The following is a 16,322-nucleotide window of genomic DNA, read 5'->3' as shown; positions in this document are numbered from 1 at the left end:
TAAATTCATCAACACTCCCAGTGTAAGTCAAATAAAAAAATATACTTTTCACAGGCTATCACACTTGGCCTCTCTGAGCCATTTGGCAATATGGACCTCTGCGTAATTCCTAAGAATTTCCCACCCTGGACTCACAAGACATCATCTCACCACTCTGGCCACAACTTTGCATCTTTGCATTCCTCAACATAACCTTTAGATCCTTTTATTCTGTTTTGCTTTTTAAATTTCGGAGTATAAACTTCAGCATTCTTCTCTTTTTAATTTACACATTTAATAGAATATAACTTTAATAAGAGTTATATTTAATAAAGCCTTCATCTATAGAAAAGTCAGTCAAAAATCTGTATTTCTATCCCAGATGATTTATCCTATGTCCTAGTTATTAATTAAACTTCTTCACTTGGCTCTTGCAAAGGTATTTCAAACATTGCATGTTTAAAATGTAACATATCACATTTCCCCCTAAAACACCTACCTCTTACATTCTTTACTCTGATAAAGTGCACCAAATATCCTGGAATCCAAGCTAAAATCCTGGGAGCCATTTTGGTATTTCCTACCCTTGAACGTAAAATCTTTTACCTAATCACTTACAAAATCTATCAATTTAAACTGTCCCAAATCTCTTGACCTTTCCCTCCTCTCCATGCCTTTGGCTCTCACTCTTCTCCAGGTCCTCATCTTTAATTACCTGGATTTCTTGAGTGGTTTCCTGCCTTTTCTGTTTTCCTCAATCTCCTATCCATCACACCCATCAGAGGCTTTCAAAAGCCTAATTTAAACTTTTTTCACTTTACTTGAATTATTTCTCATCACCTCCTGAATAAGCTCTAAAGTTTTAAGTGTGACCTACCAAATTTCTTATAATTTGACCCTTCCTAGCCATAGAATAAGTACTTATTGAATCGGTAAATGCATGGATGAATATTTGAAGATTTATCTTTCACCACTGCTTCTTTTTTATGTTTAATTCTAGCCAAACTGAATCTGTAATGCTCTCTTTATACAGTGTTGCTTTGCTACTCTTCCTTTCATCTTTTACATATCCAAATCCTAGCTGTGTTTGAAGACACATATCTTGCAGATAAAAACATTGTTGAAGGAACTGGGGAAGTCTTATTCCCCAGGTTCCCAGAGAGGGTAAAATTGCACTTGCCAGAAATGTCATAAAAGTGTCAAAATTAGAAAATTAGCTGCAGAAATAACAAAACCTAAGTTGTCATCCTGTTTATTTTATCACACTATGAAAACAGGAATACTTTAAAACAGAAATGAAAAATGTACATGCCACATGCAAGAACTAAGCATGTATGCTTCTCCACCACCACTTCATAAGTATTTTAATTATGCTAACCCTGTCTATATCTGGTGGGATCACTCTGTTAAGAAGCTTCCTCTTAATATTCACTTCACCCTTCTCTCCTTTTAGGTTAGGTGGTCTTAGTGAAAAGTAGACCTTGTATGCTACTTATCATTACTGAATGCTTATTGTAAAATAAAGGTTTACAAATATTTAAATAAAACAAATATTTAAAGAATGTATTGATGATAAATGATATATTTGTTTCTTTTAAGAGTCTGATCTCACTAGACTCACTGATATACTAGTTTTCCTACTGATCAAAATAAAGACCAGACCATGGAATTTGATTACTATTTTAAAAAGTACACGAAAAGCAAAAAAAAAAAAAACTAATGATGAATTGCTTCAGGAATGTGAAAAAATCACCTTCACTCCATTTTACATTATTATATCACAACTGGAATATTACATAAATGACTTATATTAACCAAATATTATGGAAGTAAAAGTTCAATTGACTAAATTTAAAAAATTATCCCATTTTTTAAAAAAAGAAATGAATATATTTTATATGGAATTCTCTTAGAATATTAATGTTTTCCTTTTCCCAATTAAAAACTAATAATAATTGATTCCTGGCCAGTGGCAGTTTGAGAAAAGGTTTAAAAAAATAGAAAAGTGATGAGAAACATATACTTGCAGTATTTTACAACATCTAAACAGTTCCCACATTTATAATTATGACCCCCAGTTTATAAGTTATGGATATATAGTCAAGAAGATGTTAAAGTTAATGATTCTAATAACAAAATTAAGTTGTAGTTATGCAAATAATACAATGAGCTTTCATTGGGGGTTCATTCTAAAGGCTTAAGTTAATTCTTTACTCAGGTAATTATGTTTACATTGTATTATCTTCTTGGTGTCTCATTGATCAAACTTAGGAAGTGACTCCCTCTAGTTTTTGAACAGCTAAACCTTCAGGTGAAATTTAAACAGAACACTTTCATTTTAAAGCCAAACTACACTGAGAGAAGAAAGTGACAGCCTTGACCTTGGATAGACTCCAGAGAGGTCTTTTATGGAAGGAAGATAAAAAATATTATAGCTCCATGCTGAAAATAAGATGAGGGTTCCAGGAGAATGGGGTAAGGGAGAAAGTTATTAAAAGTAGTAGGAATGATCAACAAGTGTAAGGACAGGATTTTCAGTGGAAATCCTTTATCTTGTTTTAATATTTAGTTAATAAATTGCTAACACTAGATGTTTAGAAAAAGCCAGTAAAATAACTAATCCCAATAATGGTTTTTCAGATTTAAAAATTATATCCCCATCAGGTTGAGGTAGGGATGTATAGAAAATAACATATAAAATGTATCTGTTAAATTTTATGAAGAAGAATTTTATCTCAGAATATTTCAGAACAATAAGGTTTTAACCAGATCTAGTCTGTTATCCGTGTATTCCTAAAAGAATATTAACAAGACTCCTACACATGTATAGGTGCTTCAACAAAAATATTTAGAGTTTACATGTTGTTTTTCTTGATTTATTTTCTAAATTAACTGTTATACTATTTGGAAGGAAGTACAATGTAGTGAATAGAATTACATGTTTGTAAATTTTAGTACTAATTTGTAAACTAGCTATGCGATCATCAGTAAAATGAAAAAGTGGAAACTTTTAACTTTAAAAGGCCCTTCCAGGTTGAATAGTCAGTGATTCTCAGTGGCATTGTTTGAAAGAATATGAATTCTCAAATTTTGATTCCCCTTAATTCTGTTTTACGGTATTATAGATTTTTCAGATGAATAGGTCTTATAATATTTTAAAATCTCTTTCCTCCACTTCCTCTTCCTAAATCATGTAATTTGGACTACATATAAAATTAGAAACTGTCAATCAGTGTCTTACTTGTTTATAGAAAAATAATACCTATCATGGGTTATTGTGAAGAAAAAGATGATTCAAAAGAATATGGTTTTAGGCCTGGGTAGAGCATCAGATTGTTTATGGTCATAAAAAAAACAAAACAAAACAAAAAAAACAGTATTTGCTATGAGCAAGACATTTTTTAAAGCAAATTAAGTTATAAATATATTTAATTTTAAAACTACATTATAAAGCTGATATTATTATTTTTGTACTTTTTAGATCAGGAAACGGAGGCACAGGGAGTTTAAGGAAGGTCACAAAGCTAATGCACGGAAAGGTGGAAAAAAGAGCCCAGATAATATAAGTCCAGAAGCCATGATCTTCATTGTTTTTCTATAACCATTTTAATTGAATCAAAATGGATGTCAAACCCCATCAGAAAGTTTGTTTAAGCTGTCGATTTTGGCTACAAAGTGGGTGATCAGGAGAGACCTGGACTCATTTGAAGAACGGTGAAAAAGGACCATATACATTAGTTTTATGGATATCACAGATGGAACTCAATATTTATTTTACCACCATAATGTGAGGTTGGAAACTTTACAAGCAGGATAATGTTCAGGTATGTAAAACTTTGTAAGAGAAAATACTGGAGGAAAATGAGTGTGCAAATGGAAGTGATGGGAGAAGAGATTGGCATATAGCTGGGAAACAGTGACCAAAAGGCCAAACATTGTGGTCAGAGTGTGACAATTCATTTTTAAACTTTTAGCTTTTCAGAACATTCAAACATACATGAGTTGGAAGTGTAGAATCATGTTAAGGAAATTACTGACACTATTTCAAATGGCAAAAGGATTTTTATCTACAAGTTCTGATTAAAAAATACCACAAACTTGGGCTTCCCTGGTGGCGCAGTGGTTGAGAGTCCACCTGACGATGCAGGGGACACGGGTTCGTGCCCTGGTCCAGGAAGATCCCACATGCCGCGGAGCGGCTGGGCCCGTGAGCCATGGCCGCTGAGCCTGTGCGTCCGGAGCCTGTGCTCCGCAATGGGAGAGGCCACAACAGTGAGAGGCCCGCATACAGCAAAAAAAAAAAAAAAAAAAAAAAAAACCCAGAAACTCTACTCCTTCCTGAAATTCTGGTAGAGGACCCAAAATTGAGAAACACCTTGGAATTCACATAGCCCATTAGGGTAAAAAGAAATGAATTTACTTGCCTGAGATAACATGTCCAGAGGCTAAATCAGGAGGACAGAAAAATATCCTGCTCCCAGCAATTACTTTCACTATCTCATGCTGAGCCCAGATTTGACGTATTTTGTTAACCTAGTGAAGCAATAACTATACATTTAAATTGTGTTGTGTACTATTTTTAGCTTTTGGTAAAGAACCATTTCATTTTAAAGTTACTTTAAAAATCCCACATTGATGGATTATCAAGGAAAAATCCTACATTGATATATTACCAAATTGAATAGAGAAATTAGAAGTACGAATATGAAGTAGTAAAATGAAATCTTAAAACTTCCTTCTCATTTGCATATTCTTTTCTTTCAACTTGGAATTAAGATGGAATATATCTGGATTTAACCTGTAGGACTAAGAGAAAAGTATATGAAGATTCGTTTTTGGTTCCCTAAAGCAGCATTTTGAGATACAGTGCTCAATTTCCAGCTAACTCTCAGAACTAGGGAATAGGATACCTAGAAATACCAGAAAAATTAGACTGTCATTCTTAGTCCTTTTAAAAACCTATTCTATATCCCACTCTGAACAAAACTTTCTGGACTGTTGGTGGTAAAATGCCAAGGAACACAAGCTGTAGCATAGGCAAACAAGTATAGTTCAGAGTGAAAACAAGCTGAATTGTATTTATTTTACATGTTTCCACTCTACCAACTTAACTCATTTAATAATGTACACATACTTTAAGGGCATCAAAGGCAGATATATAATATTATGTATTAAAGACTGTGATTGTTCTTTCTAAAATCTTCTCTCAAGAAAATGATTTTTCTATTCTGAAAATCTATTATCTCAGGACTGAAAATTATTTGTCTATGTGACACTAAAATACCTTAAATAGTAAGTTAATAAGACATATCCGTATCAGTATATTATTAATGTATGGCTAGCTCATTTTTAGAGCTTTTTCCCCCTGCAACTAACATTTTCAAGGCACTTAATTCCAATAAAATAAATAGATTGTATCCATACAAGTAGATTTGAAAATATTTCAAATGAGGAATCTCTCACTACTCAATGAATTAGATGGGTATTCTTCACACCAAGATTCTAAATGATTTTCTTTTGTGAACTAGGCTATTTAAACGATACAAATATATATATATATATATATATTGCTCTGTGTCTAATAACAAAGCCAGCCCTATCAAGCTTCATCATCTGCCCTCTACTGTCTAGAGTGCTTGTCTCTTTCTAAGTTTAGCCAGGAAGGAAAATTACATATTAAAGTACCACTCTTTGCAAGCTGCCCCTTTTCTGGCTCCAGTTCTTCTGACTAGGATAACCCTACTTACTGTGTTTGGCCTTTCAGGCCTGGTGCTGGTAAGAGCATCTTGCTATTATGAGTTCAACTGTGCTTCTCCCTTATTAGTTTCCCAAATTCTGCCTGTACTTCTGTGAAAGTGTCCTCATTAAAAACTCTTTAGCTACACCCTTTTGAGACTGCAATCAGTTCCTACTGATATCCTGAGTCACACACTATCTAAATGAGTAAAAACTAATAAACTTATAATCAATATTTAGGAAACATGACTTCAAGGAAAAAGAAAAAAATGCATTAAGACCATTGTAATTTACCCAGTTTAACAGACTACCCTAGAAGAGCACTATGCTTATTATGAAACTTGGGTTTTAGACATCAAAAATGGTTCAAATGCTTTTGAAAAAAATGTTTCTCAGTGAATCTAATGCAATTCTTCATGTTAGTTCAAAGTTGCTTCCTCCTTTCCTACTTAAACTTTCATTGATCAGCATACTTTGCTTACTAATGGGTTACATAAAAGGTCCCTAGGAATGTTTGAGTTCATCTCTTTTTTTCTAAAGTGAAAAATAACTGGTCTTAAATTAGGTATTCCCATTTATTATACTGAACACTTTGAACAGTATTCCCTTTACACCAATGTAATTCTTTAAACAATATTGGTGAAGAAAGTTTAATTTCTGTTCTTACTCACCTGTTAGAATTTATAGTAACTTTATTGACTCTATTTTATTGACTCTTTTTTAACACAATGAACACAGATTTTTATCTGTGAAACTGCTACATATCATTGGTCTTGACAGGTTTTCTGGCAAGAGTTTAAACCTGTGCATCTACTGGGACAATTGCTTTTTCTTCGTCGTTTTTCTTAATAATTTTATAAAGACATTTCTTTAATTAAGAGTCAGTGTTATCACAGCTTCAGCATAAGCAATTCTGATACAAAATTGTATAAATATTATGTATGTATTTGAGAAGCCATTTGGAAAAATCTGTCTCCTTGCCCTGCAATCACCTTACAGACACTTTGCATCAAGTAGCTTTTAATTTTCTGGCCACAACTTAATTTAAATGAGTACAGCAAACTAATGGGAGATTATTTGAAATCTAGAGAAATAAACTACTGTATTATTGAAGCAAGAGATGTTTTAAAATATAAAAAGTATCCCAGTACTTACTGCAATTCCACGAACTTATATTTAATAGATTGTATTAGACCCTTCTCAGAAGTCACGCTTTGTGGCATTTGCTCTTATTTACTGTCCTGGCAGAAAGTTCCGGCTGAAAGTCAAGGTCACCTTCTATCCCAAAGTTGGTATAATTAGTATCAATTCAGTGTTTCGACAAGCTTCCACAGGAGGTTATTAACTGTGTTTCATGTGGAGTGTCAAAGAAGCAAGGGCAGTGCTGGCAATCTTTTCAGCTTCAAAGGCACAGCACATACATTTAATTCATTGGTTAGTAAGAAAGATACAACCAGTTTATTAATGATTTTTAAAATAATTTCAGAGATGTTCTGGAAATACATTTATTCATATATGTAGGCCAAGGTTTTAAAATATAAAACAGATTATCCTCCTAATAATAAGTAACTCATTTATTCTTAATATTTTATAAGCGATTTGCTTTCTGGAATATAATAATTACAGAAATTTTAAAATTAATATTTATATGTGTATGCATATTATATAAAAATGAATTCAAGGATGGCACATAGTCTACTAGGGAACATTTTCTTTTCTTTCTTAGAGGTTGTTTTGCAGGAAATGTATATATTATTAGATTATATTAAATCTAGAATTATTATCATAAAATCAATTAAGGCACTCATATTTATACAAGTAGAAACAATATTAGTAGAACTGTTTACTTAAAGGAAATATAAACTAATGGAACAAGATTTCTGTTTAAATTTATCTAAGCCAAAGAAATAAATAAGCTTAAAATGAAACTCTTAAAAATGTTTGATGTTTTAAATTGCACAAGCCACAAGAATGCCCTTAGAAAATAGAATAGAGAATAAATGTTCTGCTTCCCTTAATAGGTGGTATGGGAAAGAAAATATGAATACTGGTTTTCTTCAAATATTTCCTAAATGCCATAAAGAAATAAGTAAATATTTAAAGATTTTTAAACTTTACCAGAATTCACCTTCATACAAGTCAGAGGCAAACACTCCACTTGGTTTCAGAAATGGTTATACATAAAAGTGATTCTTACTCCAAATAAGATCTACTAGAATAGAAAGAATAACTTTAGCACCCTATGCTATCTTGGAATAACCTAATCTGAAACATTGCCATTATTCCAATGTGTGGGTCTATAGCTGAGTAAGAGACCAGGACCCCCAGTCAGTACTCCCACCCATGTCTGGCCTGTAGCCACTCCCTTCAGCATTAATAATATGGTACTTTTAGCAAGGTTGAGAGGGAGCATACATCATGCTTATTCTTTCCAAGTGAGAAGCATTTTTAATATCCTGTTTCCATTATGAACTATGTTTCATGTATTTAATTTTGAAACAGAGTCAACTTTATATAGTAATTATGGTTTTTAAAAAGACTAGTGGAAATTTAGCTATACTCACAGCTTAAATGTAGAAACCTATCTTTTTGCAGATAAGCAGCTCCCTCTATATGGATCATCTGGAGACTGAAATATTACTTAATTTTTGTCAAGTGAAAAAAAGCCCAACATATTGACACTTAATTTTTAAAAGCTCACAGCACCCTGCAAATTGTGTTTTATTACCATCAATAAAATCAGAAACATTTTTAATAGCTAAACACTCATAATACAAGCTCATAAACAACTTTAACTCTGTCAAGATGATATATTTTACCATTGCAAATGCTCTATTTGAATGCATTTATTATGACTAACTCGGAGCTATAATGATTTTACTCCATTCATTCTTTCTCAGTGCTGGTGTTTTCTTTTATTCTGATAAATGTTTCTTTATCTCTATGTATTCTATTTTTTAAGTATCTGTGCCAAAAAGGGGAGGAGGGCACATATTAATGAAACCAAATAAAAATAAAATATAGACTAGATTTTCTTTGACATAAAGGAAATAGAGATTAGAAGCACAGGTCAGATCATTATTGCTTTTTAACCTGATTTAATTAAATAGATGTTTCAGACAGTGATTTGATGTGCTCATATATGCATTTTGTGTTTAAGTTAGCATATTGTATTTTGAAGCCAGAGAAATAAAACAACAATTGAAGTAAAGGAATCTGCATACAAAAATACTATTTCGTAAACAACATTCTAGGCAACTGCAGTTCATTAAAAATGCCCACATTAAATATGAGTAGAATGTTGCAATTAATCTCATTTTCTCTATACTGGCACAAAGTAAATACTTCGGCAATTTATTTTCATTTGATATAGCTTAACTTTGTGTATATGATTTTTTTCTACAAGTCACTAAGATTGCTTCAAGGAATCTTTAGAGAAGGGAGATCTTTCAAACAGTAATATTTTGGGATTATACTTAATGATCAACCATGTCCCTAAATTCATATACATTTAAATAGTTAAATTTTATGATTCACATGATTTTAAAATTACAGTGGGCCTTTAATTCTACACTGGATCTATACTTATTGTAGACGTATGCTAAAATTCATTCTATTCTACATGAATAATTTAAAATATTTTACTTAATATTACATTTTTAGACATAATAACTAAATTAATGTGTAATTTAATTGTGAAGAATTGACATTAAGTTTGTGCTTGACATTAAACTTTTGATTGCAGAAGCATGCATTTCAAAAAGACATCCACCTTGAATAAACATATTGCCAGCTGTAGCAAAACAACCAGGTAAGAAACTAGGCTGCCCCACCTGTGAAGTTCTTTTTGTCAGAAAGTCCTGGGTAACCTAGATAACTGATCACCTTGGGTAACCTGGTTTCTCCCTTCCTGTGCTCTAATTCCCATTCTTATGCTTTAAATTAACCAATAAAGGATGAACCCACAAAACTCTAGACACCCCACCTTTGAACCCTAATAAAGGCAGAGCCCAGGTCTGTGCGCTCTCTTTCTCTTTTCACCAGTGACCTCACTATGTGGCCCTCCAGAATCTCTGAGTAATAATTTTGTTCCTCAAAGTTCCCTACTGGTTTCTTACTGAAGTACAGCCTGTGATCATATTAAGAACAAGGGCTGGTCCAACCTCAACATTTGGCCCTTCTGGAGGAAATGTCTGTGAGGGCTCCTAAAAGCAATAGGAGCTGAGGCAAGTGCCTCAAGCATTCCTAGCGAAAAGCATCACTACCAATAGGCTGGGACCAACACAACAGTACCCATCTTTAAATTTTGAGATTGGTCATTATTATTCTGGTTGTAGATAATTTGATAATGGTTGATTTCTTAAATTAAAAAAATATGTCTTTTGTTTTGCAGTGCCATTGTGAAATAAGGTACCTTTGCAATTACCTCATTATAGTTAATAAATTGGTTCATATTACTAGAAAAATGGTATGATTTTATTAACAAAAAAATATTTCACCATTTTAAAGTCTGAAGTAAAACTAAATCAATACTTGAATCAATAATTCATTTGGATTTTTACATGGATTGTACAAGCATTTTCATCATCACTTTTAGTATTTATTTTTTCCTATCTGATATACTGAAATGCATGAAGTATTTGAACAGACCCTTAGTATTAGGACAGGGAGTATATCAGATATTTCACATCTTCTCTCCATATATGTCATTTCGTTTCTATACTTGTAGTGCAATTACAGTCTTACAGAGGCAGAGACAGGTAATAATTAGGCATTTAGGAGTTTTTCTGTGTTGGTAAGTACAAAAATTCAGTTGTGAATTCTAATTTTAAAAATCATGATAAATAGACATAATCACTGATATATCTCACTGTGTCTCATATATGTTTCTTGACTTTTCAATACCTTTATATCATGATCTGTAAATGAGGGTGCTTGCTGTTAAAGATTCTTAGATTATGAGCTAGTTTATATAAAATTAAAATTATACAGTATGATAAAAAATTTTAAAAAATGCTTTCAAATTAACAATACCATGCAAAAATAATATTAATACTAGAAATCATATCAGGTCATTTGGAAGCATTTTATAAATTATCATATTTAACTCATTAAAGTTTATCTCATTAAAAATTTATTACAGTGACCTAAAAAAAACCCAAATTTATAAGAGTATATATAGATATAGATATATAGATATAGATATACAGATATATATCTTTTGAATTAGTTGATAGGATTAATCAGGCCACTAGTCTTAAAAAGTTGCAATTTCTATAAGCAGAAAATTAAAATGTGTTGTAGCAGTGATGCTTTGTAATGCAAATATTTAAGAGATCTATAAAATGTTCAGGTTTTAGGTATATGATAAATAAATAAGAATCCTATAAAATTCATAGAAAATTTATAAATTGTTGTTATAGTCAAGGATAGATAAGTTCCATATGCTCTAGTGCCATTTTTTTCACATAATCAATTAAAAATAGGTTTGAAATTAAAATGTAATCAGTGCAGTAACACCAAAGAATTTTGCCAGAATTAAAACTAGAATTACTATAGGAAAAATATACCATTTCAGATGCAGCTACATGTGAACACATTTGTTTTACTTAAAAGAACTAAGCAATCATTGTCATACATTGAGTGCTGATTATGTTGCCAGAACTCTAGACATTATCCAGTCCTCAAGGCAATCTGAGAATTAAGTGTTTCTCATTTTTCTGACAAAAATGCTGATGCTAAATTTGGTTCATCGTCTAAGACCAAAGACTTTGTAAACAGAAGAACTGAAACTCACACCTAAAGATATTTCTCAGGCTCACTTATTCTCTGTCTTTCCCATGACTGTTCAAGTTTGCTCCCTTCTCTGTGTTATAGCACCCTTTTTTGTAACAAGGTACTGCTAATTGCCCGCTTTTCTTCCATATGGTTGAAGCTCCTCTTCCTGCACACAAGGATGCATTTCATGTACAAATTGAAGAGATGTGCAAATTCTCAAGGTTATGACTAACAACTGGAGTAGCTTCTTTTGGTCTATTTTATCTTGATTTTTAATATAGCAACAGCTATGTTTCTTTATTTTTAATTGGATGTTTACCATATCTTAGGATAGAAATCTCAGCAATGGCAGGGGTGGTGAAAGAGTGTAAATGGAGATATGAACAGTGATTCATTTGTGGTCATTTATTAAATAAATATGTATATAGTGAGATAAATGTTATAGTTTATGAAATTTGAAGAAATGCCATTTAAACCTAATAAAATTAAACATAGCTTAGTAATTTAGATTACTGAATGAGAGAAAGAGATGAAGAGAGTAAACAAAAAAAATTGGCAAGCTGAAAGTATTTAGTTCCTAGCTTTTCTTAGGCAGCATATTCTTATTATATCTTTTAAACTATAATTTGGAAACATCTTTCACTAATTTATACATAAATGAATTCCACTTAAAATATAATTGCACCTGAAACCGCTAATTTAATAGGTAATGCACAGCTAAGTGAATATCATATAAATTAAAAGGAATATAGTACAAAAATCATAAGATATTTATTTATTGACTGAATCCCCACCTCCCTCAAATATGGACTAGAACATTAATCATGCAGGTGAGCTTGGTGACCTCCTTCAATTCCCAGTTGTTCGTTGAAGATAGGAGGGAAAAATAGACATTACACTAACACTCAATGTTGGTGCTACTATTTTTTCTGTATAAAGCAGATGCTATGAATTGCCTAACTCATAAAATACGTTTTCTTTTCACATATCTTCGTGCCATTTGAAAAATAATATCTTGCAACTATTAAGTAAAAAAAGAGGGAATGGGGGGTATGTGTGTGTGTGTGTGTGTGTGTCTTCTTTGAGGTTTATTTATTTGTGTGCTCCTTTGAAGGAAAAATAATTTTTTTCAGCACTTTTGAATTCCATGGTGTAAAGTTCACAAAACATATTAGGAAATCTTTAAAAAATGAATTTCCTTGAAAAAGTAGAAAATTGATTTCTTTTTAGCAGGCTGGTTAAAATGGAACAGGTAAGAGTCACTTAAGATGCATGTAGACAAATATAAAAGATTTGTTAAACACTTCACCCTGAAATAAAATATTTTCTATTATTTTAGCCTAATATATATATATATATACACTCACAAAGAATATGAATACTTTTCATTAATTAAGTATAGACACTGATTATTTGGGGGAAATGCATCAATTTAATTGCTAGTGATTTCAGATACAATATGTTTAATCCCCATAATTTTAGGACCTGGCATAGTGCCATTTATATAAACAGCAGGTACTTGATAAATATTTATTGAAGAAGAAATGAACTAGGCTTTCTTTCTTATAATTAGGTCTTTTAAAAAAAGTTAAGTCAATATATATCTCTCTCCTTTTCCAACAAAGTGATTTGTTTGTACAGTCAGAACTTAATATCATAGAGATTTTGTTGGTAAGCAGTAAATTGCATTTCATTTGAATTACTGTTTGTAAAAAAAATCTTTAGAAAAACAATAAATTAAAGCAAAGTAGAACTTTAGATATTTACATTTCATATAACATCATAAAGTATTTTTTAACTTTTTCTTCATTTTTATTATTTTTCTACTCATTTTTATATAAGTTGTTATAAGAATGATCTTTAATCTCTTCTACTTATAGATTTAGCTCAAATACAGTTTTTTTAGTAATACTAGGTATTTTGAGAAATTCTTAATGTTACTATCATCAAGCTTTAGCTATCAATCTTGTACACTGCATAACAGAATTGACCAAATTATTAAAAATTAACAATTATAAGATACTAAAATATTTTTCTGGAACAAGAGAAAAAGTAATATAGTAACTATAAAGTAAAAGCTAGCAGCAACTCAATATAATATTGAGAATTACTAGAAATTCTACAAAACACAAACAGTCTAACTGAACAGTCTTTACAAGTGAAGGAAAATAATGTTAAGTCTATCCTTGGCAAAACTTTAGATATATATTATTGTAAAGTCCTCATGATTTCAAATTACATTGTTACATTTAACACATATTAGGACAGCCAACGTGACATAAAACATGTATAAGAGTAAATGACAGACTTAATTTGGACAAATTGTCTCTGAACATTGCTTATGCAGAAATAAAGTTTAAAATGTGTATTTCTCTAATGTGCTCAAACAACTTTTTATTTTTTCATCATCTACTAACTACTTAAAGACTACTCAGAAATGCTTTTTTATATTTCTGAACGATGACATAATAATTATTTTTGCCCTTAAGGATTACTTCAATATCTTTTAGGTTGCTCTGTTTGAGACAAACATACTTATTAGTAAACGGATGCCAGAAATTACTCATGGAGCCAACCATCAACTCCTGTCATCCTGGACAAGTCTAGAACATTTGCTTTCAGAACATTCTGTTAGTAGAATAAGTAGCTCCACTCAGCAAATCACTTCAGGCTGACATATTGAATATTTACCTAAAAGTTCTATGTGGTAAATAGTTTATAATGACCCCTGGATTATGCCAATTTTACAACAAATTCAATGCAGGCATTTTAATCTAGTTTCAGAGGAATAACAAATCATTAACATTAAACTAGGGTCTTAAAAAAGCAAACACTACCTCTGCATTTTTGAACATCTTATTTCTTTGCATTTATAGGGTAAGGAAAAAAAAAAACAACAGTGTCCCATGTTCACATTTTAAACTCTCAATGTTGCAGAGCTCCATATATTCTCAACCTATATTCTGAAACATTTTCATAAGAGTCATAATTGACACTAAGAAAAATTAAAATGTACCATCTTGTCTCATATTTTATTCCAACAACCTTAACTGATAGTAACTGAGGTGACTTAATTACTTCTTAGAAGTAAGTAAAATTGGATCTCTATTCCTCTACCCTTTATAAAACCTTTAAAAGCTCTATTTAATGTGTTTCCCAGGCCATAACAAAGAAGCATACTGTACCTCGTATGTTGCTGGATGTTGCAGATGTGGTTTGGCTGGCTGTTATGGCTACAGTGGTTGTGACTGTTGCAGTGGTAAGGGAGGGGATGATAGTAGTGGGAAGCAAAGTGTTGGGAACATCTGGTGAGTGGAAAAAAAATATAAAACAAAATCATATCATGCAAACAAAAGAGAAACACAAATGATTCAAATTACAAATACATATATCTTATTTGGGTTGAACTTTTAACAGGCTTAAACAGATTATCAGGTACAAAGCTGGCGGTACCACGCAGTTCTTGTCATTTTGTTTTTCATTGATTTTTAATGCTCCTACACAAAGCAAAAACTTGGAGCAATGTTTGACTATAAGCAGATTGCCTGCAATATTTAGAGTAAAACTTAAAATGACAAGAATTCATTCATTCGCTGAGTCGTTTAAGAAGTTTGACATGCAGTAGCAAAATACAGAGGTAAAACAGAAACTGACATGCTTTGTCAAAGAAGTAAACAAAGAAACAACACAACAGAAAATAAACACAAATAACACCACCATATAAGATTAAAGAAATGTTAACGATGGATGAATATATGCATGTTAAATACTCTGATTTTTTTTTAGGCAAACAATGATAGGAAATAGGATGAAAGCAATCTTTAGATACAAACAAAAAAGAAGCCAACTGTTACTATTATTATTACCATTATTTTGCTTTTCCTTTTCTCACAAACGGTGTTAATGTACAGTTTAGAATCTTATAATTCTTACCCTGATTAGCTGGTAACGCCTTCTAACAATTTTGCAGTACCTAGGAGTCTTTAACAAGTATTGGGTCAACTAGCATGGAACTCAATATTCTGAACTGTTTATGACTTATTTTATTTGGCATACCTAGGAGAAGTTATTGAACATATATCTGAACCATAACATTCAACCCCTAGTCCATAATCAGTCAAAGTTGGCAAAAGTTGACAGTAGATTCAAATACAGAGAACATACAAAAGAGAAAAATTAGCTTAGAGTTCAACACCAAAATCTTCCTTTCACTCAAAAGCAGCTAAAACTTTGAAAAGCAGCATAGAGAACACTGAAACAATATAGCCAGTGTCAAGCAATGAGAACTTCAGTAAGATCCTCAGAGAGTCAAATCTTGTCTCAAGTGGATAGGCATAAAATTTACACAGTGAGGAAATTAGAAACAGTTCACAAATTACATCTAATTACTGTGCTGGGGTTTGATTTCACATGTTTGCTACACAGCTCCTATATATTCAGAGTGTTTGACAGATTATTTTGCTATTAAAAAGCTTCCTGTCATTCTCTCAGTTAAAGTCTCTGAGTCACACCAATTTTTTTCTAGTTCCTTACTTCTGATAAACAGCCCTACTCAATCCTCAGACTTTAACCTGCTGAATTCTCTATGCTGGAGACATCAGAAAACAGCATGAGATCACTCTCTTATCTTTGGTATTTATGTTTACACCTGTCTCCTGGCCAGTCACATTAAGAAAACAACCTTCTGAAAACCCAATGGTGCTACATTAATAACTAGAGAAAATGGGTATTGTCTGGAGTGCGATTACCATGATCATAAAGTAGAACTGACTTCAACAACATTAAAAATGAATAAATATTATGTATATGTGCACATATGCTTCTTGTTT

The 16,322-nt window shown here is 31.7% G+C and overlaps 1 protein-coding gene across 2 annotated transcripts in view; it reads right to left on the bottom strand.

The window, feature by feature from the left end:
- The window catches only part of CADM2 (cell adhesion molecule 2), a 1,050,900-nt gene that overhangs the window by 46,996 nt on the left and 987,582 nt on the right, over window positions 1-16,322 (bottom strand). Inside the window, exon 8 of one of the 2 annotated variants that reach the window (XM_029215413.1) lies at window positions 14,679-14,798. The exons of the other annotated variant lie outside the window; for it this stretch is intronic. Within the exon in view, the coding sequence (XP_029071246.1) occupies window positions 14,679-14,798 (120 nt within the window). The remainder of the gene's footprint in view (window positions 1-14,678; window positions 14,799-16,322) is intronic. 2 annotated transcript variants of the gene reach the window in all.

Source organism: Monodon monoceros, unplaced genomic scaffold, assembly GCF_005190385.1.
Source record: "Monodon monoceros isolate NGI ecotype Baffin Bay Population unplaced genomic scaffold, NGI_Narwhal_1 Super_Scaffold_11, whole genome shotgun sequence".
NCBI classification, from domain to species: Eukaryota; Metazoa; Chordata; class Mammalia; order Artiodactyla; family Monodontidae; genus Monodon; species Monodon monoceros.
This window is presented reverse-complemented; position numbering and strand designations above follow the sequence as displayed.